General features: G+C 45.6%; 1 protein-coding gene across 2 annotated transcripts; it reads right to left on the bottom strand.

Moving 5' to 3' along the window:
• Positions 1-1234: 1234 nt before the first annotated feature.
• Positions 1235-25128, bottom strand: SRPK1 (SRSF protein kinase 1). 2 transcript variants are annotated; one of them, XM_084497895.1, is made up of 16 exons: positions 25046-25128; positions 24882-24942; positions 13826-13944; positions 12514-12622; positions 12075-12162; positions 11787-11874; positions 10213-10319; positions 9372-9537; positions 8306-8331; positions 7599-7812; positions 6899-7324; positions 5352-5452; positions 4333-4440; positions 2899-2968; positions 2366-2458; positions 1235-1582 (listed from the first exon to the last, which is right to left on the bottom strand). In XM_084497895.1, the coding sequence occupies exons 1-16, from the start codon at positions 25086-25088 to the stop codon at positions 1398-1400; spliced, it is 2004 nt and encodes a 667-aa protein (XP_084354021.1). In that variant the 5' UTR covers positions 25089-25128; the 3' UTR covers positions 1235-1397. The 2 variants fall into 2 exon arrangements, with proteins under 2 accessions (XP_084354021.1, XP_084354022.1); XM_084497896.1 differs by lacking the exons at positions 24882-24942; positions 25046-25128 and adding an exon at positions 17216-17365.
• Positions 25129-27789: the final 2661 nt, after the last annotated feature.

Below are 27789 nucleotides of genomic sequence, written 5' to 3'. Positions count from 1 at the left end.
ACTGCCAAATGTTGCTCGAGAGTAGGATACGCTGCGTCTGGAACAGGATGGGCAAGGCTCGAAGAAGCCATCGTAGAACTATCAAACGCCACCGTGATTTAACTTTAAAAATTAACCCACTCAATTATTACATCCAGCCTCCTCTGAGGTGACAGAGAAACCCCACAGGGCATCTTTAGTTGGGGGAACTCTAGAAACAGCTAATCCAGTATTGATGTGGAATTCTCTTCCACCTCTCCTTGTGCTGATGCCCCAGAAAATAAAAGGCAATCCCATCCTGGGAAGTTATTTCTGAAGGTTATTTCTGAAGGCCAGCACCTGAAGCAAATTAAAGGAAACCTTTACTTTCAAGCATTGAGTTCGTAAGCCAACAGCTATAGCGTGGCTGGGATACAGATGCTGCTGCCCTTTCTTGGAAAAAAAGCGAATGGTCAAAAATTGAGAGAGAATACACTGCATCAGTGAGAGCCAATCTGTCAATGGTACAGCAACCACGTCAAGCAAGGCAAAAAAAGTGCCAGAAAGGGATAAAAACCAAAAAATTTACAGCTCACTAAAACGTTAGAAGTTGCCTGCAACAAGGCTACCTCTCTGCAGCCAGAGGGTGCACCCATCATGATGCTGAGGGTTGTGCGTTCGGTCAGTTCCAGCTTCTGCTCATTTTCCTTGTCACCTTTTAGTCACAGGCTCAGGCGTTAGAGAACAAGGAGAAAACATCACTGAATTCAGAAACTATTCTGACTAGCTGGACACAGAAAGGGAAAAAGAAAAGGGAGGGGGCACTTCAGAGGAAGAAGCAAATGATACAAAAAAAAAAAATCTAGATTTAAATATTAAGCAGCTAGAACTAAAGAAAAATTATGTGACTGGAAAACAAAGAATACAGCAGACACCTAGAAGATGATGGAGGATTTTGAGGTCTTTGCTCTACAAGGAGCAAACACCACCTCGGTGCCATCTGTTACCTCTCACCCCATTGTTAGCTACTGGGTGAACAGCGGGGAACAGACTCCTGAGTCAGTGAGATGAGGATGAGTTCAGATCTTCACAGCCCCCTGAAATTTAGCTAACGGAGCACATCTGAGCACCGGTGAGCTCTCATCTGTAACAGACAGTGCGTATCAGTGAGGAGACTCAGGGAAAGCTTCATGTTCTAGTTAAGTCTTTGGCGAAGCCCAAAACACAGCCGACACCACTGGCTGAGGAGAGCCCCCATTGAGTCACACAAGCAAACTCAGCGCAACGGGTTAGATTTATCTAAAATCTTGGAAGCCTTGAAGGAAGAACTTCACACGGAAAATGATCAAGGGAAAAAACGGCTCTGGGAAGGGGCAGCTGGGTGTGTGTATGCTATGCTGTAAACCGGAGTGTAGTGCTGTGGCATTGGGTCAAAGCCTCTATGAGTTAAGCCAGGGGTGCCTGAGACACTCTGCTGCCGTCGCTCTTTTCTCTGGGATCAGCTCCAGCATTGGTAGTAAGAAGTCTGTGAAGGCAGCTGCCTCGTCTTGGGACCACTCATATTTTTCCACCAAGACTTCAAAAAGGCCCCAGGGCTTCAGTTTGGTGATGTGCTTCAGATCACCTGAAAGCCAAGACAAATAGGTTTCACTTCAGCCATGCTACGGCCACGACTTGCAGAACATGCCAAGCAGCTAACAGCACAGACCGAATTCAAAAACTCTTCCAATTACTCGAGCATTGGGAAGATGCAATTGTGGAGCATGCTGAAGAAAAAAATGATACTAAAACCACTTTGCTATCTGCTTTTGAAGATTGTTCAAGACATGCACTTTTTTTTTTTCCTTTCTGCTATTCCTGATCAGCAAATATTCTTTATTAAATCATCAATTATACAGTTTGACGTGACAGATAAACATTGTGCCACTGACTGGAATACATGCTATACATGCAGCACTGCTGGAAGAAGCTAAACACTACTAACAGAAGTTGATTATTTTATTATTATTATTTATCATTTTTAAAAAAGTATTAACTAAGCCAAGAATTTCTTCTGGGCTACTTAGGGCTTTAAGATTAGCAACAAGGTAAAATGTGTCCTTAGCCACATAGCTCAGGACTCAAGGCACTTCTTCAGTAATTATACTGGAACAAAGTTGTTTAGTGAAGACTTTAAAGATGAGTATATATTTTATATAAATATTTTATGTGAAGATGTATTATATTTTTATAGCGGTTAGAAAAGAATGCCTTATATTTAGCTGCAGTTGTTTTTTTTTTTTTTTTTTTTTTTACAGAGAAAGCCTTTCATAAAACAAAGGAAAGACTAAGATTGCCAGTAAGGCATTCCTGTGTATTTGGGGTGTGGGGCAAGGGGGTAAGTGACATTTGCTTAATTTCCTTTTACCTTTTTTGGTGAAAAATTCCTTGGAATATTTTCCTGCTAAAATGAGCTTGCGAGGTATTTTCCCCAGAAGTTCTATGATCAAAGCAATGTGATCTGCATTTTTTCAAAAGAGAAGACAATATGACATCCACACAAGACTTTCTCTATATATACCCCAGTTTCCTTCCCTGGAATGTTAAAGACAAAGACACTACCTCCTTCAGAAATCACTTTGGGATGCACCTGAAACCAGATTACAACAAGCAAGGACAAAAAGTCAAGAAGTATGGTGGGGGAAAAAAAAAGGGAAGTTTGCGGGGATGATCAGTTTGAGAAGGTAAAGAATCCAGTGGTTAAAGGAACAGTAAACACCAGAACAAGAACTGCAAAGAGTTAAGCACAGCTGTCCCTTAACATCAGTAACTTGGGTAAATCATCTTTTTGCAATGGGTCTTTACATTGCTATCTCACAAGAGAAAGCTCTTTCTGAAGGAGGATCCACTGCCTTTTGTGTCCCATTTAAAAAAAAAAAAAAAAAAAAGACTTAAACATACCTTCATCCCGTGAGTAATCTTCTCCAGAATGAGGCTCAAACAAATAGTCTCCTGTTGCTAATTCAAAGGCCTAAAACAGAAACGAGCATATTATATCACTTTAATGCACTTCACACATTGTTAGAAGCACTGCAGGTTGATTCTGCACATCTCTGCCAGAAGCATGCTGGCCAGAAGCAAAGTGGTCAAAAGAATTAAGCTGGGAAATTCTAGTATTCCATTACCATCTTAAAATGAGCAATTACTTCGTAACATTTTAGTAACTGCATTAAAAACATCATAGGCACGTCTATAATAAATTTTGGATCACACTGTACTACAGTAAGCTTGTGTGAAATTGTACAAAATAAAGGCTTTTCCCATGCTTAGCTTCTCTTTTGCCTCCAGAGCATTCTAAAAAACAATGTCCAAACTCTACAGATATTTTTACAAAGCTTTCCCTCCCTAAAACTTCCTATGTTAGAACAACATCTTTCAAACAGTTCATCTCTGAACATTCATCTATAGATGTGAAAAACATGTTTGAAACAAGGAAAAAACCTGGCATTCGTTTCCACTGACCACTCCTGAATTCCATGACACATTTATCCTTCACATATTCACTTAACAGTACCTCTGACCTTCTGTATTCTTCGTTTTCTGTAAGGACTGCTGTAGAAAAACTATTGAATTAGGCACTCGGAGTAACCACTGTAATATTTTGGCCCCACGTCCTGCAGAGACAACATGCCCCTAACTGCATTCCATGTTTACCACATCCATCAAAATCACAGAGTGTTTTCCAAGACAGCAAAAAGGACTTCGCTCAATATTTTCCAAGCTTAAAATATAAAATCCAAGCTGTAATTTGTAGAAAACACAGAATGGAGACACCGAAGAGGCACACGCAGTAACTGACTAGATTTTTTTTCTTTTTTTTAAATCACTACGTTTGCCAGCTATCACAGGAACAGCTTCAGCCTTGTCTCAGCATTACTCAGACTATGACTCCAAACATGCAGAGGATGCATGAGATTAAAATATGAAATGATACTAAAGACATCCGTGAAAGAAGACTGGATGCAGCAAAAAAGGCTCTTTATATGAAGACTGTTTCAGAATTGCATAATTGCCTTGTTTTTCCAAAGAATGACATTAAAGTGTAGTTGTTATTGAAATCTGCTGGTGTTGTACACTAAAATCCTGACTTTCAAGGGAAAAGCTACATGCAGAAGGAAAAAATAAACCAATTTTGGTATGGAAACATGGTATTTCACAAGTCTGGATGTTGGCTGAAAGACTGATGGGTGGTTTTTTTTGTTACTAGCAGCTTTTTTCCTTCTTTCTTTTTCCAGACTTGGCTAGTGATTCAGCAGCCCAGAGTGCACAGCACATGAGTTTTTCCCAAAATGCTCCAGAGCAGGGGTCTGAAATCCCCTGGATGACACCACTCACCATACACGCTGTGCTCCAGATGTCAGCAGGGGTGTTGTACCCCGATCCTATCAACACCTCCAGGGATCGGTACTGTCTTGTCTGGATGTCTTCAGTGAAGTGCTTGTGCTAAACAGAACAAATGTTTTACTGCACGGTTGGAAATGGTTTAAAGGGAAAAAAAAAAAATCAATAACCTGGAAGGCCAGGGCAGATCAGAGCTCCTTTCCATCACACTTCATCTGAATTCTACATCTCTGTTAAATATTTCCTTATATTCCTACAAGCACGGTTTAAACGGTCTACAAGAGACACTCCTTAAGTCTGGCAATTTAGAAGAAAGCAAAGCAAAGAGGCAGAATAGGGAAGACAGTTTCAGAGTTTGCACCCTCTCCTATCAGATTGTGATAGAGAGGCCGTGATTCAGTGACATGGAGGCAGGTAAAGCAACACAGGGACAGCAGCCCTGCCAGATGCTACAAGCCTGCCGTTGACCCAAGATTCCTGTAAGATTTCAATTATTTTGCCACTTTAAAAGCCATATAAAATAGACATTTCTCCCATTTGAAATGTGAAACACTTAAAAGCAGCACAGGGCAATCATCAAAGAATAAAACCATTTATGAGTCTCTTTCATGTGCTTGCAAATCCAGTGAGATGGTTTGACAAGCTAATAAACTGCACAACTAGGCACAGAGCAATTCTTTTCAACTTCCTCCAGAGGAGCTGCAGACTCCCTCCGAAGTTTCACATATGCAGATTTCTACACATTAGATGCGACACTGTTCAAAGGCCTATTAAGAAGTAATCTAATGACGGGAGGCACCCAAAACACAGGCTGAAGTCTGCCTTTATAGGACAACTTCTTTCTTTGTATCCCTGTTCCCTGCTTCTTTTTCCCCCACCAATGGTTTGGAATTATCACAGCTCTTACAAGCAGGCATAAAACAGAATCTATTTTATGGATTCTTTTCAATCTCGGCATACCGCAAATGAATTAGCAGGTTTAAACTGTCAATGTAAAAAGGTTTTAAACTTACCACCCAGCAGGCATTTCCTAGGTCGGCTATCTTCACTTTAAGCTTATCTGCATTCTTGGGCTCAAGAGGATTAAGAAGGAAATTCCCAGCAGTCGATTTTCCTAGAGGCAACACGTACAACAGCTGATTAAAGCTACGTGGACAGTACTACCATCTGTCATCCAAATCCTACAGTCCTATCCCCACCCAGGAAAGATTTTACTTTCAGATCTGAACTTTTCCCTCTCCAAAGCCTGTGGTATAAAAATCAGCCTCAATCTATGACCAAAAGTCACCACCATTAAGCAGAAGGGCAAGAAAATATATGCAAGAGTGACTGTTTTCCAGCACAGACCTAAAGGCTGTCTATATCAAGACAGGTTTTTTAAGTAAGGGCACTGCCAGAAGTTAAACAAGCCTCTCAACCCTTAAGAAGTCTTCCTAAATCCTTGAAGGACAGGAGTCCGCAGAGAATAGCATCTTCTTGACACAGCCATCAGTCACTGCAGCAACACAGACAGTTACAAGAGCTAAAGTATATATTGGGAAAAACCTCAATGGATGTGGTGGAGAGCAAAAATATTAAGTCACTAAATTACATCCAGCTGTAGCTCTCGAAAAGCAATTTGGGAGAGAGTTGCGAGAAGCAAACACACTTAGTTATCTAGTAGGGGCATCCAACCAAACACTGTCCAAATTTCAAAGTTTAAGTTTCACTTGCTGCTTTTTCACACAATTCCCTAGCAGCGCTCTGCCAAGAAAACGCTACAGAAAAATTTAAAAGAGAATTACAAATGTGAGCTTCTGCCTCCTCCTCCAAGCAGATATACTTGATCTGACCCTGACTCAAGGATACAAAAACAGATCTATCAATTGATTCAGGTTTTTAAACACATTCCAGGTTGTTTGTTTTTAACTGCAGTACATTACCTGGTATCGTATCTTCTAATCCCACAAGCTTTGCAGCTCCCACACACGCCCCCAAACAAATCACATTCAAACAGAATTATTGAAGTGTTCTTTTTCCCCTACTCTGTATAAACTGTTTCAGCCTGCTTGCATTTCCAGTTCTGGGAAACCATTTACTCATCTCAGGTAACCGAGAGCAGTTAGCTTTTACTCCACAGCATGAACAGAACAATCAGAACACACTTAGCTACTGATCCCATAATGTAACAACCAGTGATAGTTTGCAGACTTAAGCTTCAATTTGTAGATTTAAGCTCCTAACTGTAGCAACAGCTGATATAAAGAAGGGAATGTTCCTATAATGAAAAACAAATGCATAAGCACATTTGTTGTGTTTATCAGTATACTGAAGCGGAAGCACTTACGCATTTGATAGTCAAAATTAATGTACAGCTGCAACTGGAAGGTACAAACAGCAAAATGTCTCAGGGTAGGACTGTCAGGTAAATTACCCCTGGCAGGAAAAGGTTCAAACAGGTGGTTCTGATCACTTCAGCCCCCAAAATGGAGGTTTCTATTAATATTCTGATGAAGTGTTGTAACACAGCTCCCCCACATCGAGGGGAAAGGAGCCCTTCCTCACACAGCTCCTCTTGTACCTTTGTTATCTGATGGGCTATTATTCTCATTCTCATCCTCCGAAGGGATCTCTGTCCGGATGCTTTCTTGCAAATGGCTGATCTCCTGCTCGTTGAATGATTGCTGCTCGCTGGACGTAGGCTGACACACCATGGAATCCTCTGCAACTAAGGGCACGAACGAGTCCGACATTGCTTGAGGCCTGTTCTCCGTGTCACCATTTCGCTGACTGTAATTACAACTATGGAAGTTCTCCTTCTTCTGGGTGTGAGAGTGATCGCCACAGTCATTGGCATTGTGAAGGTCATCCTCGAGTCGCACAGACCCCTGGTTGCCAGAGTCTGGGAAGTCCGTCATTTGTATCACCCCATTGCAATTTATTTCTGTTACACATTTTTCCACGCTGCCTTCCATTAGAATAGACTGCTCGTGCACAATGACTTCAGCTGCAAGAGCGGAAAAAGAGAAGAAAGAGTGTGTCTAAACAAAGTAATAGCTGAAGCTGTTCAAGAAGGCCTCAGAAATACAAGGGTCTCAAAATATAACTGTACACAATCATTCATTTAGTTTGTAAAGTAAATTTTCCAGCTTCTTCACATGAGCAGAATGCAATGCAAACATGTTAAATAACAGCCACCTCTCATACAAATGCCCACTCTACTCATTGCACTGAGTGAAAGAACACAGCTGTGCTACGCCAGCAATACTCTAGGTCCTTACCTGTCTTTTTGCCAGCATCTTCATCTGGTGGGCTAACTTTTATGAGCATTTCTAGAGGGCTCTGAGCTTCCTCCTCCTCTTCAGGACGTGTCTGCCCAGGGCTTGCTTCCTTCTCCATTTCCTCTATTTCTTGCATTCTCTTCTCTAGCAGCTCAGCCTGACGTTTCTGCTTCTTTTTCAACTTCTTTTTCTTATTCTTTGACATTTTGTCAGCCTACACAGAAGCAAGCAGGGAAATTTGACTTAGTATCTCATATTTCAATAAATCTGAAGTAAGCCAAGCTTTACTTTTTTCTAGATCTGAGAAAGCAATCTGGAATGAAAACTCTGGAGACAGTTCTCCTCCCAGACACAAAGCAAATACTAAGGTTCTTGGAACAGTTGTCTGTTCTCACTGCATTTATGTCCTGAGAAACCAACAGCATTCTCCAAACGAGGGATCCCGGACTCTACAGGCAGTCGTCTTCACAACAGACCTCAAAACCACCAAAGAGATTTATTTGATGGTGATATATTTGAGACAGACCTACCTACATTTCCAAGACAGCACCGAACCTGGTGTTTTTGTCTACAGCACACACAAATCACGCTTTTCCTTCTGATCTCATTATAAGGTTGATTTTCCTTAATGCCAACTGGATTATGAGACAATGCGGGTGCTACTTAGAAGTTGACAGATACTTACACATGAAAGCTGTTACACTTACTGGTTTTGGCTGTGGTGCAGTGCTCACTGAAAGGGAAGGCAAGATCAGGAAATCAGTATGTTTATAGTCAAAGACTGCAACTGGATTCTTATCTTAAGGTAAGCTTTTTCCTAGGTGATCTGGTAACAGCACTTTAAAGGTATCAATCAGCAAATGGTATTTTAAATGTTCATTCCTCTATGAAAGTACAACAAGAATTAACAAACTGAGAAAACGTTAAATGAGTAAATGCATTAATAAAGTCACAGGTTGCAGACTTGCTTGACTGATACCGAAGACTTACACTTCCTGTCATGCAGCTTCATTTGCTACACATATTATGCATCTTACCGAAAAGAAAATGCAAACCAAAACATTAAAATACCAAATCTAAGGGAGTTTTCCTAACCTAATCCAGACAAGCTATGTTGCAACAGGCTCAGCTAAATGCTGATGTTCTAAAATTAAGTCTGACAGAGCATTCCAATCTGCACTGCCGTAGTTTTTGAGAAGTACCCACAGGTACAGATGGATATTCTCAAGAGTAACAACTGAAATTTTGCCCTCAGCTCTTCAGGAACATCAGCATGTCAAGGAAGCTGTTTCTATTAAAAGTTTTCTGACTTCTGCAAACTGGCAGCTCTAACATATAAATCACCTTGTTGAGAACTTCCCCAAATGCATTTTTCCAGCATCATGCAATGAAAGGAGAAACTTTTGTAGACAGTGCAAGAATGACCTCACTACATTTTTTACTCTAGGGGTATTTTGAGTGTGTTAGCTTTTATGCAGTGCATTCTATACAAGACTGACTGTCCTACCACCTTATCTATTCCAGATAGATTAAAAAAAAGACCTGCATTAAAAGCAGCTGTCAGCATGAATGTATCCTCCCTCCTGAGGATAACCTCCTGAGTATCTTTGAGGTAAAATGACTAACTCCACAATTTAGTTCTGGCTTTTGCAAGTGTTACTTGCATTATTGTTCCACTGTACTGAATTTGGAAGTTTTCCCTACTGAAATCGGTTATGATTTAGGGGGTGAGGAGGACTGGGGGAATAGCACCAACTTTTATGAAAAAAGCACCTGCAGAGCCAGATGGTGGGGGAGCCCCAGATCTCTGCCACTCTGTTGCTTCTGCAGCCAGCCTGCGGATATACTGGTCATTCACACACAGAAGAATGTTTTCAGGTTTAATATCTGTATGAATGATCCTACACTTCGTGTGCAAGTAGTCCAGCCCCTGAAGAACCTGCAGATGAGAGAGAAGATAATCAACTATTAGAAAAGGCAAGGATCTCTAGAACCAAAATCTGACTGAATTTGCAAAATCAGAGGTCAGCAGCTGCCCATGATGGTTAGCAAACCTCAAGGAGATTTTTGTTTCAGAAAACTCCACATTAGTGCTGATGTGATCAGTGGTTATTAGACTTCCAGAAAACACAGATCTGAATAAAGATTTTTAAGTATGAAATTAAAATAGTTCCTCATAACTTAAATTACTGCAGTTGAAAATCAGATTTTAATACTCCACAATAAGATCATACTTTCCTCATCCCCTTTACCTCACACATAGAAAGATGTTTCTTCTTAGGCAACCAGCCAGTAGGAGGAACAGGTTTCTCTTGCTTTTCCCATCATTAAGCACTGTACTTACTGTGACAATTTAAAGGAAGAATTACTTGCACTTGTGAGGGTAAGAAGAGGGTAAAAGCAAAGCTGGCCTCCCATCAGGGTTTAAGTGACAGAAAACATGTACCTGTAGCAGGAGGTTTTTGCAGGAGAGAAGGGAAATAGCTGAAGAATGCCTTTGTTGCATGAGAGAGATACCATTGATTTTTAACTTCTGTTTTCTTCTGAAAATTTTTGCCCCACTATGAGTTCTCAGTGGGTCAAGGGGAACAGTGCAGTCAGAACCAGAACATACCTGTTTAATGATCTTTTTGACACAAGGGAGTGGAAGCCCCTGGTAATTTGACTTGATGATCCACTTCAGTAGATGATGCCCTAGAACTTCAAACACCATACAGATATCTGGAACGAAGTCAAGGAAAAAAAACAGACATCCTGACCCAAGGAGCCCTCAATTCCCAGGACTAGGGATCAAAACAAGTCCATACCAATCGTTTCTACGTTAAACTCTCATCCTGACACAGCTCAGAGCAGCTGCACTCCTTAACAGCACCATCGCATTATATGCATCAGTGCTTTACCCAAAACCTAAAATACAGAAGGACAGAGCTGGTTACAACAATGGTCCTAAAGCAGCAGTAGCAATCTCCTGCTTTGGGTGGAAGCCAGCTACACAAGCAACCATGCATTAGTATTTCCTGCTAGTATTGAAGCAGCTTCAAGCCAACAATGTAAGCTTTGGAACTGTTTAAACTCTTGCCCCGGGCAAAACTCAATGCCGGATCTCTCTGTACCAGCAGTACCTGAAAATATAATCACATTTCCATTTCATAAGTCATCCTCAGAACAATTAAATTACTTCCTCCACCCTGCCTCTTTACCAGCAAAACAAACTTTTTACAAGCCTGGACTCCAATAATATTTACATTATTTGTCTATAAGATCTCCAACAGCTACAGTCACTACTGACACGTTCAGTATTGTGCTTTTGCTTTAAAAGCCACCCTTCTAGGATTTTACTGTACTCATTTTCTTCTACACTTGCAGGAAGCATGCATGTGTTTCTCAAGTGAGAGAAATACCTCAAGTCAACATTTACTCAGTGCTAGGTTCTGGAAAAAAAGTTGAGGAAATATGTTACGTGGCTACTTATTTTCAAAGAACTTTAGAAAGTTTATAACCCGCAGCCTGGTAGTTCTCACTGAAATAATGTTCGAGACACTGCAAAGCTGAAAGATTAAAAAAAAAAAAGGCTAACTTGCAAATTTTAAGGATGCATTATCACAACTTCCCACAAATAACTGCCTACTAGAAGATTATTCACAGACCTGCAGGAGATTTTTCAAAGCAATACACTTTATACCTCTTGGTATATATACCTTGGTAAAGGCCAAGGTAAGATGCTACCCTAGCTAGAAAACCACCTTATCAAGTTACAGACTGCATACGTGCTTGCTATTTTTAATTACTGACCCTGGCATTTTGTAATGCTTTACTTAAACAAGGAGTTATTACAAGGCTGCCTGCAAAACTAAAGAGTTGAGACAGATAGGCACTCTTGCCACAAAAGGTACCTTGGACATTACCTTGATCCTGATTCAGAACTGAGCTGTAGCCACGCCAGCAGCTCTTAGGTTGAAAGCATGACTAAGCAGCTCTGTCTTGGTGACTTATACATATTACGTCAGGCTCAGTGGTCATTACAGCTTCGAGCTCTGCAGGCAGCTCTAAGGCATACAAGGGGCAATGATTTCACAGCAGGACTCCTTGGGCGGTGAAAGAGATGCTAAGGCAACATTTAGCAGCCCCTGATGTGATGGCTACCTAGAGAGCTCCCACCTCTACGCCTTTCTTCTAAAAAAAGGATACGAGAGCCATTAACTCCTGAAATCTTGAAGTCATCTAATAACTGAACAACTCTCTCTTTATTGGGATCGTTTGGATCACTGTTGCGGACCTGCAGAGAAAAAGAGGGTTAGTTTTGCGTGCCTTAAGGTAATTACTAGACAAGAATATATTTTGAAGAGCAGATCTACTGCAATAGCGTGAGGTTCTTATCCAAAATATTTACTGCCACATAATCCGGAAAGATCAAGCATCTGACTAATCTGAACTCCCCAAAGCAAATTAAATTGAGCCTTGCTCTCAGGCACTCACCGATTTTAGCAACTTGATTTCATCCAGTGCTGTCTCTGTGTAGTGCTCTGCACTCTTCACCACTTTCATTGCCACAAATCTCTTCCCTCTATGCACACACGGTAAGTAAATTGGAGACTGTTAGCTCTCATACACAGAAGTTATTCTCCAGGATCATAGTGAGTAGCTCTCGTATGCAAGAGAATTATTTACAAAATCATGGAAAAACAAGGTTTAAGCACTCTTGTGAAGACTATGACGACTTGGGCCTCTTTTTATAAAGCATGCTAGCCATGTCTCGCAAAATGAACTAATATCAACAATGAACAATATCAAAAAGAAACTTCTGCATGAGGATACAGACAGGCACGTTTTGTTTTTATCTAAACACAAACAGATGCACGTTTGTGCAAGCCTGGGGCTTCCTGCCAGAAACGCTGGCTAAGACATAAAGACTTACTGGATGTCCCAGGCCAGCCAGACAGTGGAGAAGTGGCCCCATCCCAGCTTCCGAATCACGTGGTATCGCCCGTTGAAGAGATCCCCTATTTTCACAAGGTGATAACCACCTAGAAAAAACAGTGGGACGTTGATATAGCAAGAGAGCATGCAAGTGCTGAAGAACAGGTTATGGGGAACGAGCATCACAACTCGAGGCAGACTTATTTGATGTGTTTAAATACTTTATCATACAAACAAATGCAAATGGTTCTCTAATTGGATTTTGCCCAAAGAAGCGTATAATGTATTAGAGGAAGAGCTGTGAAGAGCTCTTTATTTGATTGAAAAGTGTCTTTTTAATGTAACTGAGCTAGAACGACTGACTTCTCCTTTTCAATGTAGATCACTGCTGCAGCATCACAAAAAAATTTCTTCAGCGAAAGCACCTGAAGTTCACCAGGCTAACAACCTTTGGAAAATGCAGCTTATGAATGGTCTGAGTATCAGCACTGCTATTGAGTGCTACTTCTCCATCAAGTGAGAGCACTCCAGCCAAGATCCCAACAGAGCTTCCATTGCAACTGCTTTCCTGCCTGAAAGGCAGGCTGACATTTAAGTTCACGACTGAAAATAGGAAAGCTGTGTACTCCTAGCATCCCTCAGCTGGGGACTATGCAGGAAGATTCCATGGCTGAAACATGAACACCTGAAAAGCCAGAGAAAGATGCTAGTTCTTTCCCATCCCTTGCAGAAAACAGAACAAACAGAAGAACAGCAGTGCTAACTGCTCAGTTGAATTTGCATGATCAGCATTCCAGCTACTTAATTTGCTATGTTAAAAAGAATAAACCTGACCCTTTTGGTATTGAGTTATACACTCTGATCTTTCCATTTGCTCTGTATTTGCAAACACAAGATTGTCTGAAGCATGGTTACTAAGATGATGACTTTTAAAAGGAAAGAGTGAATAATTTAAAGTTTAGTTGAAAGTGGAATTCATTCCACACCCCACCCCCCCCCAATCAGAAAAATGACTGTCTGCTTTTACAGATTTTGAAAGTCTTCTGCCACAGAGAAGAAGCTAAAAGCATTGAACATGCACTGAAAACAACTCTCCAACTCAAGTCTGGACTGACAGAGGCTACCTTGGAGAACAGTTTCTCTGTTTCAGGTTAGCTTGAGAGATGTGATTATCTTCATACAATTTCAAAAAAAAAAAAAAAAAAAAAAGATAATCAAAGCCTTATTTTCATCCCCAACAGCAGGTAAGAAAACTAAGGAATGTCTCCATTGCACTGAAAAACCTACACCCCAAACGGGTGAGTTCTCACCTTTACAGTAATCATTTGGATCCTCTTGTTCATCATCATCTGATCCCAGGATTTCCTCCTCTTGCTCTGGAAGATCATTCTCGGAGTGGGCAGCAGGGCCCCGGTGCTGAGTGTCGGGTCTGAAAGAGAACAGTTAAATCTCACACACGTTACACTGCAATTCGGTAACTTACATTTTATAGAAAGGATTGCTGATAACAGAGGAGATGCACTCCTCACTCAGCCTTCAGATAAACTGGTTTTCACTTACATGCTTTTAATCCTAAAGTGGATATGAACAGCTTTTCATACACTAGCGAGAAATGCAATTTAAGGTCCTGGGTTCACTTTTATAGTACAATAAGAAGACAGTCCAGACAAAATGGTGAGTTATAATCAGCTTGGTGATTCCATGAAAGTGTTAGTCTCTTATCTCCTTCTCAGCCCTTTAGTCAGTGAGGATTTTTCTACAGCAAATTAAGATTATGGGATGCCATCTCACCAACCCTGAAGATTTACATGCTGGAGAATGCTATTTTGAAGACTAAACCTCTATTTAATTTTTTTCCAAAGGACTAAGAATTAACTCGTTTTAGAACTTGTGCCTTTTGCCGTCATCTTCTAGACATGACATGACCATTTAACAATCCTTTTTCGAACACTTCAGAACTCTAAAATCACAAGCTCGAGCTTGTCTCCTTGCTAAAGGTTTGCTGCAGCTCTGAACTGTGCAGAGCAGGAGCACAGAGATGTTCTGCAAATGCTCCTGAGAGCCTGAGATGGGAAAGGGATTGAAATCAGGCACCGAGGGGGTATTTTTTTTTTTCTACTCCTCCATTCATAAATAAAACCACTCATTTTGTGTCTAACTTTACACCAAAGGGCAGCTCAGTTCCTGCACACGAAGATCTCACTGGCAAAGGCCACTGCAGTGCCCTCAAACCTGGGCACTGAGATCCCCGAGCTAAAACCCACTGCTGCTATCCCTGCTGTGCCCCAATTCCTTCTTCTCAACAGCACGCAGCTCGCAGCCAGCCCAATGGTTTATAACATGTTTATTGCTGTGTTATAAACCATTATACAGAAATAGAGGAGGCATTCTCTTCACAAAGCCTTGCCGGGAACGGTCAATTCTCTAAAGTTTAATTTTCAATATCCTTTTGTAGAAAGCGTTTGTAATAAAAACAATGCCTGTAGCTCATTTGCATTGGCAAGGTTTAATGGCCAAGCATTGCACACCAACATTAAGCTTTCTTTTCCTAGAAGTACAATATTTAAAAAAAAAAAAAAGCTGGAGTTGTCCAAAGAGGTGGGTACCAGAATTTATTTCTTTACAGCAGTGACGTACAAGCACCAGATAACATTCTTTACAATGAGCTTGTCACTGTGAATTCGTGGAAGTTTCCTGTACTGAAGCTATTGTTCCAGGGAAGCAGCAGATGCAACTCAGGCTTCCCACCACCCTACTTCAAACACAACTCATTTAGCTCCAAGGTTTAACTGCTGAAACAGCCACTGGTTACACCAGGGGATACGCTGATGTACGTGGGCTTTGGGATGCAGCTTTCATAGCTCCTGCCTTGGAGTCAGGCATCGTACCCTGGCTGTGCCAACTGACCTTCAGCTACGACAGAAACGTAGCATTTCATTTTGCAGTGGTCATGCAACAGAATGCACAATCAGCATTTACCTACCACATGCACACTCTGCTGAAATCTCATATTAATTAATTTCTGCACATTAGATCTATGTGTATATGCCATACCTGCAGAGCATGAAAGGAAGAAATCACCCTTTTCGATCTGATCGTGACAAGATTTGCAGCCGTTTACAACAAGGGACTGAAGTTCATTACATCAAAGATGCACCACCACGTCATCCCTGCCACAAGCACGCTGCCCAGCGTTTCCTTTTGGTCTGCCGTCAGAGCAACCAAGCCCTGGTTTGGGAATTCAGGAATGGATGAGCAATGCAGGGTCATGGTCCTGAACGACACAGGACCGCCAGCCAGACAGACCTTCCGCTGCTGCCAGGCTAATGAGACATTTATCAGCTATCCCGGAGCTTGATCCAGCCCTGAGGTGGCTTGTAAGTAGATCTTTCTTCCCCTTATGAGCCACGGAATTATGAATTGGGGGTAAAAGAAACTGGAAACAAGTCTTGGAGGCCAGAAATGTACGTTAGAAGTGCTGCATTCCTATGGAGTCAAACAAGCTACAGTCTAGCTGTCCCCAAAAATGGGGATGCTGAGACCTATCAGACCCTATAAATAGGGCGAGGAGACCCAGAGCAAGGAACCAGATAGAGAATTTAAGGAGAATTGAAGCCCGGCAGCCACACCTGTGGCACAAGCAGCAAGGAGTAATTCTCCCCGATGCTGCTTCCAGATTTTTGTAGCCATGCAAGACGCAGCACATCAGGACGGACTCAAAAGCAGATTCATCTCCCAACCCAGTGATGTGCACAGAACCAGCACGCTATCCTGCAGCCCCGGTGCGTCTCAATAAGGGGAATTTCACGCATGAAGGAAGAAGGTGCTGGAAGCACTCGGACCCAGCCACTCAGAAGCTTTCTGCCCCCTCGCAGACGGGGCTGGCGAGGCACCACACCGCCTGCAGCCCCATCTCAGCCTGTCCTGGGGAGCTGGGACGAGTCCCGTGGAGCACTGGTTGGTATAATAGGTTAAAATATGGGAGACAGAGCTGTATTCAGGTCACATCCCTTCCTACAGTGCTGTTTGCTTCATGAAATCACCTCCAGACTCTCTCGTTTGCTGCCTTGCTGTGCAAATTCACCAGATACCATCCCGCCGCCTCCTTCCCCCAGTGGCCACACCAACTGCAGACGGGGATTAAAGCAGTCTCGAGTGGTGCAGAACAGTGTTAACCCCAAAGAAAAACTGATGCACAAACCCACAGCCCTCAGCTGCCTGCATCCCTCCCACAGGCAGCTCTCCAACAGGCACAAAAGGCTGCTACGGGCAGCAAAAAATCCCTACCCGGTATGTAAAGGCGACAGCAGTTGCAGCAACATTGCAAAACAAACATAAAAAGCCTTTGGGAAAAAATGGTTAATGGTTTACATTTAAAAAAAAAAAATCTAGTGGATTAGGGTACTTTTTAAAAACCACCCCTGTTCTACCTGAAAACATTTCGATCGCCTTTTACTTTTGCTCCCTGGATGCACTGATTCATCATCAGAATTCACCGGATTTGCAGTTTTTTCCACAACTACAAAGCAGCATTTTACCGAAGGAGACGGAACAGCAACGCTAGGGCAAAATGCCAGCTCTTTTAGGGAATTCATAACCTGTACCTAGGGTAAAAAAAAGTCCTTATTCTCTCAGGATTGCCCAAAAAACTGCAAGTCACCAGCCAAAAAAAAAAAAAAAAAGCCAAGAGGGGAACCTACCTGCACGAAGCGCGGCCTCCCATGGATAAAGATATTCCCGGAGCCAGCCCAATCGTTTTGGAAAGAGCCATCAAAGCTCAGGGGCCACGTTGGGGAGGAGAGGGGACATGGAGGGCGGGTGGAGGGGCTGCTTCTCCCCGAGCGCAGCGGAGCTTTGTGCGAGGGAGGCGAGGGCTCTGCCTCCACCACCTAGCTGCAGCTGCCCAGCACTGCATTGCAGGTAAAGGGCCTCGCAGCACGGCTGGGGGTTTGCTCTCAGCCGGTCCCTCCTGCAAATTTGGTGCGGCGGGGGCCGGGCGTAAAGAGATTTCGTCTCCTCCTCTTGATGTTTACCTGCCTCGATCTTCCCTCTAATGAAACGCAGAGATTCGCTCAGATCCTTCGTTTCATCTTCCTGCACAAGCCGGTTTTATTTGCCTATGCGGTGGCTCAGCGGATTCAAAGCCGGGATGGAGCTGCTGGTAATTGCCGGCAGCCCAGCCCCTTTGATACAGGGGTGCCGGTACGATCACACGGGAGAGCAAGGGCGTTCAAAGAGAAAATGCCTTTTCTGAAGTAATTCCAAGCCTCTCCCATCCGGGGTTACAAGAAAAACGTATCCTTTACGGTTAAAAGCAGCAAAAAAAGTTGAAGAAAGAGTCAAACCTCCACCAGATCTTAAGAAGTAAAGAGAAGTGAGCATTCTGTGCAGCAGCAGTCGCCGCTCATCTTCCTCAGATGATGCAGCGATCTCCTGGCCATCTCCTGGGCCTGTTTGGCCTGCTCGTTTGTGTAAGCCATGGGGAAGCAGGTCAGCAGCAAGGCGACACTAGCGAGTAATAATTTAGAGACTCTGCTAGGAAGGGATGGCTGCGAGCAGAAGGCGCTCGGAGGCTGCCTCTGCAGTTCTACACCGAGAGCTTTAAGGAGTTGGGTTCAGCTGACTCCATACCTGAAAAGCTTGCTGCATTAAGAGCTGCCAAAGCATGCTGGAAGAGGAGCTAGCAACATGCAGGTTTTCCACTGCAGACACCATTTTGCTCCTCGTTCACTCCATTTGTTGCCCAACAACTCCACTTGCCCCTGCCATGCACAGCGGGGACAGTGCAGCCATGTGGAGGAACCAAGGCTTCAATCACTCCCTCCTTACAAAGGCATTCAGGGAGTTGAAAAAAAACTTGTTTGTATTCCCGTCTGTCTCCCGTGGGATCACTTAGCTGGCCTGCCCACTAGAAGTAAGGTAAAGGCACGTTAAGAAGCCCTGGTCGCACGAGGTGTGTGCTCTTGCAAGTTTGCTCTGAAGCAGGCTCCAATAGCCAAAGTGGGGGGGAGCACAGGAAAAAAGAGGAAAGCAGGGAAAAGCAGGGCTGTTCATACTGTTTGGCACCAGCACTGCCTCCACAGCTTCACTGCCACAACTCGGAGCTTGTTTCCTCCACGCCAGCAACTTACGTACCAAAATGCTTGGGAGAGATGTTTGGTTCTCCTATTCGAGGCCAGCAAGTGACTTCTTCAAAAGGCCCTTCCCTTGTCCTTAAAACACTGGAAACACACGCTACGTTCCTACCTGCTTTGAAGGGATACAATCCGGACCCTTCCTGCCCTCACAGAAGGCAGTAAACACACTCAGTCCAAATCACTTTTGTCACACCCATCATCCGCATGTATGAGCAAAGGAAAAATGCTTTCCTTAGTCCTTCTCTTCACCTCACATCGCTGTGCCCTTGGTATTGGGAGGTCTGAAGCTGTCTGTAGGAAGCCAAGGACGATCGCTTTCCTAAGTGATTTTTACGCCGCCAGCAGCACTAAAAGTTGTCATTCCTTCTTTGGGAGGAATTACATTAAACTTGCATCCTTAAACATAATTCATTGGTGAAATTTAAAGTGATGAGCAACCCGGCTCACCCCGTAGGACACGGATAAAAGCACCGTAACACCCTTTCCACTGTAACCACCCGCCCACAGACTTCCAGGGCTGTAGAGCAGGGCAAGACCTTGCTTCGAGTGCTGTCAGAGGTTCCTTGTTTTCATTAGGGGGAAAAAAAAGAGACCTGAAGCTCCATATGGTGTGGTAAAAAGCCCACATTTAAAATCTCTCCCCCGTTCTCACACCTGTGCATCAAGACAGTGTGTCTGTAAGGGTAGCAGCTCGCAGACTGCATCTCATTGCTGTTCCTCAGTGTGCCCCAATTCCAGGGTCGTGTTAAGGCACATCGAGGCAGGGCAACGACTGCTGCTGCTGCCAGCCTCCAACGTGCTTACCTGAAGGAGATCTGCAAGCAAACCTCGTGTTCAATAAACACTGCCAGTCTAAACCCAAACTCTGAGTATGAATTCAGGTCTGTACTGCAGAAGTACTTCCCTGCTTGCATACACCTTACCCCTTCTACTCAATTTTCTAAGTATTTGAGGGAGTCTGGGAGAAGCATCTGTTGTGGGGGAGCTACGAGCCTATAACCCCCATTACTTCGTAATTACGTGCAATTCATTCATTCTCCCACCCCTATTTTTCTGAATAAAGAACTGGCAGTCGCTGCCAGGGTGGCGGATCTGCCGTGCTTGCTGCTGTAGGTCAGTCGCTCCAGAGCTAGAGCTGGAAATCGAAGCAACGATCGTGGATCACTGCAGAGAACCTCCAGGACCAGTTTGGGAACACTTCGTTCCCAAAGAACTGAATGCAGAGGCACCGGAACATACTTCTGTTTAGCAGATCAGTGGGAGTTCAGTTGGAAGGTAAGTAATAATGAATTTCACATGACAATGCCACCAATGTACAAATAACAGAGGCAGTTAAGTTTCTCGCTCCCCACAGCTACTCCCCCACAGAAGCACTTAACGAGCTGTTTGGAGAAGCGTCTGCTCTCCCAGCTACACAAACTGAGGACTTCCATGGAAACCAGCAGAGCTTACGTTACGGCCTGTCACGCTGAAGTCTGATCATCACTTCTGGATTTGAATGAAAAACCTCGTGGGCGAGGCATCAAGTTCTGGCTCTCGATGTACGTTCAAAATACTTACGAAAGATGTGGCCCTGGTATTAATTATGAAAGACAAGCAAGGAAAACAGCCTGAGATCCCAATCCCAGGCAAAGTCTTCAAGAAGCAAGCTGAAGAGGAACTGAAGTGGGCTGCCAGAACTCCAGGGCTCTCCAAAGACAGCAAGGAGGTGGTACGAGCAAGAAATGCAATAATAAACTGGAAAGAGTGTAAAGGCAGAAAGATTACCAACTTCCCGATCTGTCTTCATCTAGCAATTCTACTGGTTTTCAGTTGCAGAGGAAGAAAGATGCAAGGCTTCACCGCATGACAAGAGTCTGGCCAGGAGATTGGAGATAATTGTAAACATCTTCTGGAAGATGCTGATTATTGCATCCAGTTGGGAAGAGGGAGAGGGATCAGGATGGTGGCACTGTACCAGCTGAACTCTGCCACTGCTCTCCCTCCAGCAGCAAAGGGAGCTTGAAGAATTATTTAAAGCCCTGTGAAAAAACATCTCCCACTTGACAAAGCCCATAAGGACCAAACAAATTCATCAGCGCACTCTGAATGAGAAGAAAGCACTGCAATCATGCACCTTTCTCAGAACACATCACACATTACAGCTGTATGGCTACCATTACCTTCGTAGTTATTCGTGCTCACAGCAATAAAACGTTCTGCTCAGAGGCTCACTCAGCTCAACCCCCTCACTCCCTACACACACAACTGCTGGTTTTGTGCACGACAAGGCCAACTTTTCCTGGAACAGAAATCACTGCAAAAGCAGGACACTAGGCTTGATGAAACACCCAATTAACTAGACAGCAGACAGACTCGTAGCCTAGTTCTAATAATACACTTATTTCCTTCATTTCAGGAAAAGTGAGATATAATATGCAACTACTTGCTCTGTTTCTTGTCTATGTGCTTTGAATCTGGACAGTTATTTTTTAGCCTGGTTTTTAAGCCCTGGGTCCTAATCGCAGAAGTAACCTGGATTGTTTTTTCCAGGACAAAGAACAGCTTGATCATGGAGTGCTTGCAAAAATCCAGACAAAAAACAGCCACAGACCAGAAGCAAAATATTAGTAGTCACAAGCACCTAATTCCATTATAAGTCAGAGCCATTAGGAAAATGCATCCATATTTGCATTTCAGGTCAAACAGAAGCATGATTTGGTATCAAATCCCTCATCTTCCCCACTTACTGGGCTGTCATTCACACAGCACGAGGCTCAGAGCACACGAAAGGACACTTTGAAATGAAACTACCCAAATGCACGTGCCAGCACTGCTTCAGCCAGTTATCAGCCCTTCCACCTGCACCAGAGCCAACTCAAGGCAACACTCCCACCCACACAGTACCCAGGGATTGTCTCCAAAACCCAAGCCTTCAGAAAAACTCCTGCTAGCCCACGCTGCTTCCTGGAGCACCACGAGCCCGTTACAGCCACACGTGCTCCGCGCTACCGGCCCTGCATGGCAGCAGCCACCTTGTGGCTGATGAAAGCCAGAGCACTCGGCACACCCGTCGCACCCTTCTGCCCACCCAGCACAGCTCACAGCACACCACAATGCAGGAACGGTGTTTTCAGCTCCCTAAAATTCACGGGAGGAAAAGCAGCACCAGAACTGTCCCCAGGAGAGCATCGCACAGCTCCCCGCTTCCCCAAGCACCTCTGCAAACACTACACCTAAGGCATCTGCTCAGCTCTGAGGGGTAAGTAATTGCCTCAAAATAAGAAATGCAGAAGTATTCCAGATTTTTGGCAATCAAGCAAAAACAACCACTTGAATCCACCTCATCAGATCCAGCTGCCTGACAAGTTTATGGTTACACTTAACAAAAATTTAGTAAGAAAAAAACTTAAGCTTACAAGCTCATTAAAAAAAAAAAAAAAAAAGAAAATAAAAAAGAAAAACAAAGATGGGCTTTTTTGAAGTTTGGGAATCACCCGATAATGCCAGAGATCTTCCCACCTCACAAAATGATAAAATATAAAATAAAATATATCCCATACTTTCCAGATAGCTTTCAGCAACATTATCTTTTGGCAGCAGCCTATGTTACAGTAGCCTACATACCAAACTCCCCACGTTGTATTAGGGACTAGAACTTTTTGACATGTGCATTTCCTGACACTGATAAAGACCAAACAGAAACTTGCCTCTCGTTTTGTAGAATTTAAATTGTTCAAAATGATTTCTATTTCCTTTATGATGGAAAAGAGAGAAGGAAAATTAAATAAATGCCTCCCTCAAGGCCACAAAGCGACCCAACAGGCAGCGTTAGACCTCAGGATCTCTCTATTTAGATTTGCTTTTTGTCCCCCCCAGCCATTCAGCTGCAACTCTCCCTGCCTTCTTCCTCCTCCTCTCTCACAGAAACGGAGGGCGACAGGTCCGCAGCCACAGCAGCCTCCCAGCTCCGCAGCAGCAGACGCAGGACAGACGATCAGGCTAGGAGGAACTTCCTAAACAGAGATCTGAAACAGCTGGTTTAGTGATTCCTGCAGACAACCAGAAGATTTGGGGTAACTTATTGGAGCAGGAAGAAATGGGTACCTCATGCCTTCATAGTACCAAGAAGCTTTTCCAGCTCTTTCTGCAGAAGAGAACATTAGGACACATACTCACTCCTTCATTGATATCAAATAAAGCTTTTAAAAAGGTAGGACAAGAAGACAGAGGAGCAGACTAAGATTCACAGAGAACAAAGAACTTTGTTGACCTTCCCATTAAAAAAAAAAATCTTATAAATGGAACTGCAATTAGTATTTACAGGGGTTTACTTTGTTTAAACAATTTAGCCTGTTCTTCTCTGAACCTAAATTGCTGCAATTTTCATTACTGAATGATGAAAGAGACAATTTGCTAGTTTTATACTATGCACAATTATTTTAAGTGTTTTTTTTCTTTGTTTTTAGCCAGATTGGATTGACAATAAAAACACAAAGCAGGTATAGTTCACCTCCAAAGTGAAAACAATTTTGAATTGCTTTAAATCCCTTCTGAACATTCTTTGCATTTTTACTTACCCGCGAGGCAGCTCCTAACTCTTGCCAATCCTAATCTTTTAAAATCAGCTGTTCCATATAGGAAAAGTGACGAGTGATCTGACCAACTGCCATTGAACAATGTGTGTTAAGAGGACATTTCACGTGGCTTCAAGTTTAGATTTTATGGAGAAAGTCTTACAACAATGCAGCTAAGCTTATTTTAGAAGATTTAAGCAGAGCAGCTTTGTATTTAAATAGCATAACGGATCTGCAGCTGGGCCTCCAAATCAGAGGCTGATGCTGGGCCTTTTGCATTGTACGACATAAAGCATAAAGTGCCTGGGAGTTTCTTTAACTTCTGAGGTAGGATCGAATAAATAGCACTGGCAAACGGAGCTGAAGCAGCTAGTTTCAGAAGGTAAGCACAGCACTTTATGAGCAGCATAGTTCTCCCCTCACATCAAGGTTAGTGACAAGACCAAGCAGCAGCCCTGGACACAACCTGCTCCAGCTATGTGGTTAAAGAGGATTCATTCATTTATTTATTAAAAACACGCCAGCACTTGAAGCTAACGTTCAACAGCTTCAGGATTAACATGTAAACAGTCCTTGCAACTGCAAACATAGCCAGCATTGGTTGTCTGCAGCTGAACAAGAAAAAAAAACTAAAGTAGGCAAGAAGAAAACTAAACACGTGATTATTCATTGGGAAATTAGGACACAAAGATCAAGGAGAAGCTCTTCAAAAATTGTGCTAAGGTTATCTGCGAAAGATACCAGAAAACGTACAAAACAGTAGGGAAATATAACACACATCTCTCAGAGAGCTGAGAGTAACACTCTTCACCCCTCAGAGCCCTGCCTGAGAACCAGGCAGGGAGACAAAACCAACCTAAAAAGTTCCAAAAAGACGCAGGATTTGTCAGAGGAAGTGACTAAGAAAGCATTACGAGTCTGAAGGAAGGCACCCTGAACCTCCCGCCTACCCCAAGCCTCACTTTGTGCACTGGCAAGTGTAAAAGCTGGTGGGCACAGAGTCCTTACAGAAATAAAGGGCATTTACAGAACAGGCTCGGGGATTTACATCACCGCTGACCGGGAAGGAACCCGTACACGGCAATGAATGCAGCACTTCAGGCGGCCCGCTGGAAGCCATTGTTTGGCGTTTACTGCAGATCCTTTAATTTCTCCTATCTGCACCCAGCCGCTCACCACACCGAGGGCCTTGCGAGATTCCTGCGGTGGGAAGGGAGCCGCAGGAGAGCATCAAAGTTAGAGAAGGAAAGAACGAGGCGCTCGGCTCCTGCGATAAGAGTTGGAAAAAGGGGGAAGGGGAGCAAAGGGAGCCCGGTGCCTACCAGCAGCGGTTACGGGGCTGCTCTGGGGGGGGCAGACGGGCGCCTGCAGCCCCGGGCTGGGGCTCAGATCCCCCCCAAAGCCCCCCAGGGGGCTCCGTTACCGCCCGGCCCCCACCCCACGGAGCCACCACCGGGGCCTCCCCGTGCCCCTGAGGAGGAGCCGAGACCCCCACACACCCCGAGACCCCCCCCTTAGGGCCTCATTCCCGTCACGGCCCCACCCGGCGGTGCTGAGGGGGGGCTGGGGGGGGGGGGGGGCTCCGACCGCTCCTTCCCGCCCAAGAGCCCCCTGAGGAGGCCTCGTGAGGGGGGTTGGGGGGGGGGGGGGGGGGAGGCCGGGCCCCCACTCACTTCCTCTGCGCCTTCTCCTTCTTGGCCTTGGTCCGCTTCTTCCGGGCCTGCAGCGCCAGCACTGCGGGGAGAGAGGGAGAGGGGCGTGAGGGGACCGGGGGGGAGCCGTGAGGGGTCACCGGGGGTTTTGGGGGGGGGTTCGGGGGTCCCCTCCCGGCCCGCACCTTTCCGCTCCATGGCCGGCAGCCCCGTGGGCCCCCCGCGCATGCGCGCCGCCGCCTCCCCCTGCGCCACGCCGGGCCGCGCCGCGCATGCGCCGAGCTTCGCGCGCCGCCGCCGCCGCCGCCGCAGAAGAGCCCCGCCCACCGGCGCAGCTGGCTCCTCCCCCCGGCTCGAGGAGCTGCTGGAGGCGGAGCCAACCGCCGAGGCCACGCCCTCCGCTCGCCGCAAGCTCCGCCCCCGCTCGCGCGCCGCGGGGAGGGGCTGGAGGGGAGCCGGAGCCGCCTCCGGCAGCGGCATGGCGCGGGGAGGGGAGGGAGGGGGGGGCTGGAACTGGGGGGAAGGGGGCGGAGCGCCGCGCGTGTGACGTCATGCGGCGCGTGTGACGCGCGAGGGGCGGGATAAGAGGAAAGGGGGCGTGGCCTGGAGGGAAAAGGGGCGTGGCCAGGTTCCCGCGCCCGCGCCGGGAACGGGCGGGAAATGGCCGCTGGCTCTTGGGAGGGGGGGAGCTGGGGGTTTTGGGTCCGGATCTGGGGGTTTTGGGGCTGGATTTGGGGATTTTGGGGCCGGAGCTGGTGCCCTGGCCCCCGCCGGCGTCCCCTGGGCGCGCGGCCGGCGGCACGCAGCGCAGACGCCACGCCCGGAGCAGCGCCGTGGCGATTTCCGCACGGATTTGCCCCAAATTTCCGCCCCCCCCCCCCCCACCCGAACCACCCGGTGTGGGGGCAGCGGTGGGGCCGGGGCGCTGGGTGCCGGCTGGGCACAGCCTCCTGCGGACCTCGTCGTCCTGCCCCCAGCTGGGCGAATAACGCGGGGCAGGGGGAAGGCTGGTTAATTACCAGGGGGGTGATGAAGGTGCCAGCACGGCTCTGTGGTCGTGGTGCTTCCATCCCCTCGGTGGATCCATGCGAGAATCCGAGGCGGCATTACCAGCACTGATACAGCACTTCCATGGGCTTCGCTGGACCAGTATCTCAGGGGTTACACGTTTCCCATAGGACTTCTAGTTCCGTTCTGTTTAACACCGTTTTACCCCTAAAAAAACCGCTTGTAGCTTTGTTACGAGCACTTGCTGCATCCTCTGGGGTTCCAGAAAGGGATTTTGGCCCCGCACAGCCGCCCGGTGCTGCGGGGAAGCCAGCAGAGGGAGCCGCGGCCACCCAGCAGTGCGCGTCCTCGGCCAGATGCCTGGCACAGGGCATTTTAAAGCAGGGCCCTTTGGCAACAGATTATCAATATTTTCCAGGGGAGGTAGGTACACACGTGGGCAATTTGGGGAGGCAGAAAAGGCCTTTTCATCATCTGTAGGTTTTGCTTTATTACCCACTACGAGCTCTGGGAGTTACAGGCGTAGTTCCTCTGACCCCCTGCAAAGAGTTTTAAGTGAGAAACTGCAGCACAAAATATGATATTAACGCAACACAGGAGGACAAGCTCGCTTCTAATTTTCAGCATTTGCACACCTGGGATTCAGAGCAATGTGAGCTGCAAGACCTCAAGCACGATGCAGTCCCCCCACTGGTATCCTGCAGCAACTCTCAGAAAGCCCCTGCTTCAAAGAAGTCCCAGCAGAAACAGCACAAAACCTGCAGGGATCTCAGCACCCCGGTACTGCAGAGGGATGTGGTGCCCTGTGTTTGTACTAAATGTGCTCTGCAGTTGGCTCTAACGAGGTGTAGCTCCCACCTGCCAGGGCTGCTGTTCTGTTTCATGCTTCCTGGGCCAGATTTCTTCATGTGAGGACATCAAAGACGGCACATGGCCAAATTGGAAGGCAACAAAGCAAAGCAAGGATGTAGATAAGGATCGCAGACCCTCGGATGCTTGCTCCATCACCATGTGCCATCACAATCTGAGCCTCATGCAGAGGTCTCCTGCAGAAGCAAGGTATTACTGGCAGGGGATTGAGCACCTCCACTCCTGCAGGGTTTCTTCCCTGATTCTTCTAATCTGGGATAGAAAAACGCAGTCTGGGGTAGCACCCTCAAAGGGTTGCCAGGCCCTAGCCCAAATCCATCCCTCTTTCCCCAGACAGCCTGGCACTAACAGAATGAATGCCCCCAAACTGTGCCCGTCTGTAACCAGTCCATCTGGTCCTTCCTCATAGCTCCCTGTGCAGGGTGACACCCCGCAGCACAATGCCCCGAGAACTGCTCCTGCCACGCTCCCTGCGACTCCTGGGGCTTCTCCACTGCTTTACGTCTTCTGCAGCCATTCATGCAGCAAAGCAGCGTGTTAATGAAACGCCAGCAGGGTTGGCAGGTTGCGTGCACTTTGCACAGTGTGTAATGATAACGTGCGTGGCGATGTTTTGGGATCTGTGTCCTCTAATTCACGGTGCAATGGGGGAGCTGCCTGGGTTGCTGCAGCGTGCCCTGCTAGGAAAACATCGTGGCATCACGCTAGCTGGGAAGAGCATTAAAAAGCTGCTGTCTGCACAAAACAACTGGGGTTGTTGCAACTAGGTCAGGTGAGAACATCAAACTGCCTGCAAGCACACGATTACAGACAGGCCTTTGAACTCTGACTTCTGTGGCTTTTCAGAGGTGTAGGTGGAGTCCTCGGCCATAAAGTACGTGCTTTGTCACTTTGCAGCCTGTGTCCAGGGATTTGTGCTTGGCTAAACACAGAAGCCTTCTGTACATGTGCAGGAGCAGAGTTATGGCACCGTGCAGCTATAAGGGAAAAAGATCAGGATTGTCTGGACTTCCTCTCGGCAAGGTATTTGCTTTGCAACACAAATACCCAT

The sequence above is a fragment of the Aythya ferina genome (genome assembly GCF_964211825.1).
Source record: "Aythya ferina genome assembly, chromosome: 25".
NCBI lineage: Eukaryota > Metazoa > Chordata > Aves > Anseriformes > Anatidae > Aythya > Aythya ferina.
This window is presented reverse-complemented; position numbering and strand designations above follow the sequence as displayed.

Excerpts from the sequence above, each read along its gene's own strand:
- SRPK1 (XM_084497895.1), bottom strand. The coding sequence starts at position 25,088 with ATGCGCGGGGGGCCCACGGGGCTGCCGGCCATGGAGCGGAAAG. Across the intron at positions 11,875-12,074 it reads AAATCAAGTTGCTAAAATCG|GTCCGCAACAGTGATCCAAA; the intron begins GTGAGTGCCTGA and ends TTTTCTCTGCAG. Across the intron at positions 7,813-8,305 it reads CTGCACCACAGCCAAAACCA|GCTGACAAAATGTCAAAGAA; the intron begins GTAAGTGTAACA and ends GCTTCTGTGTAG.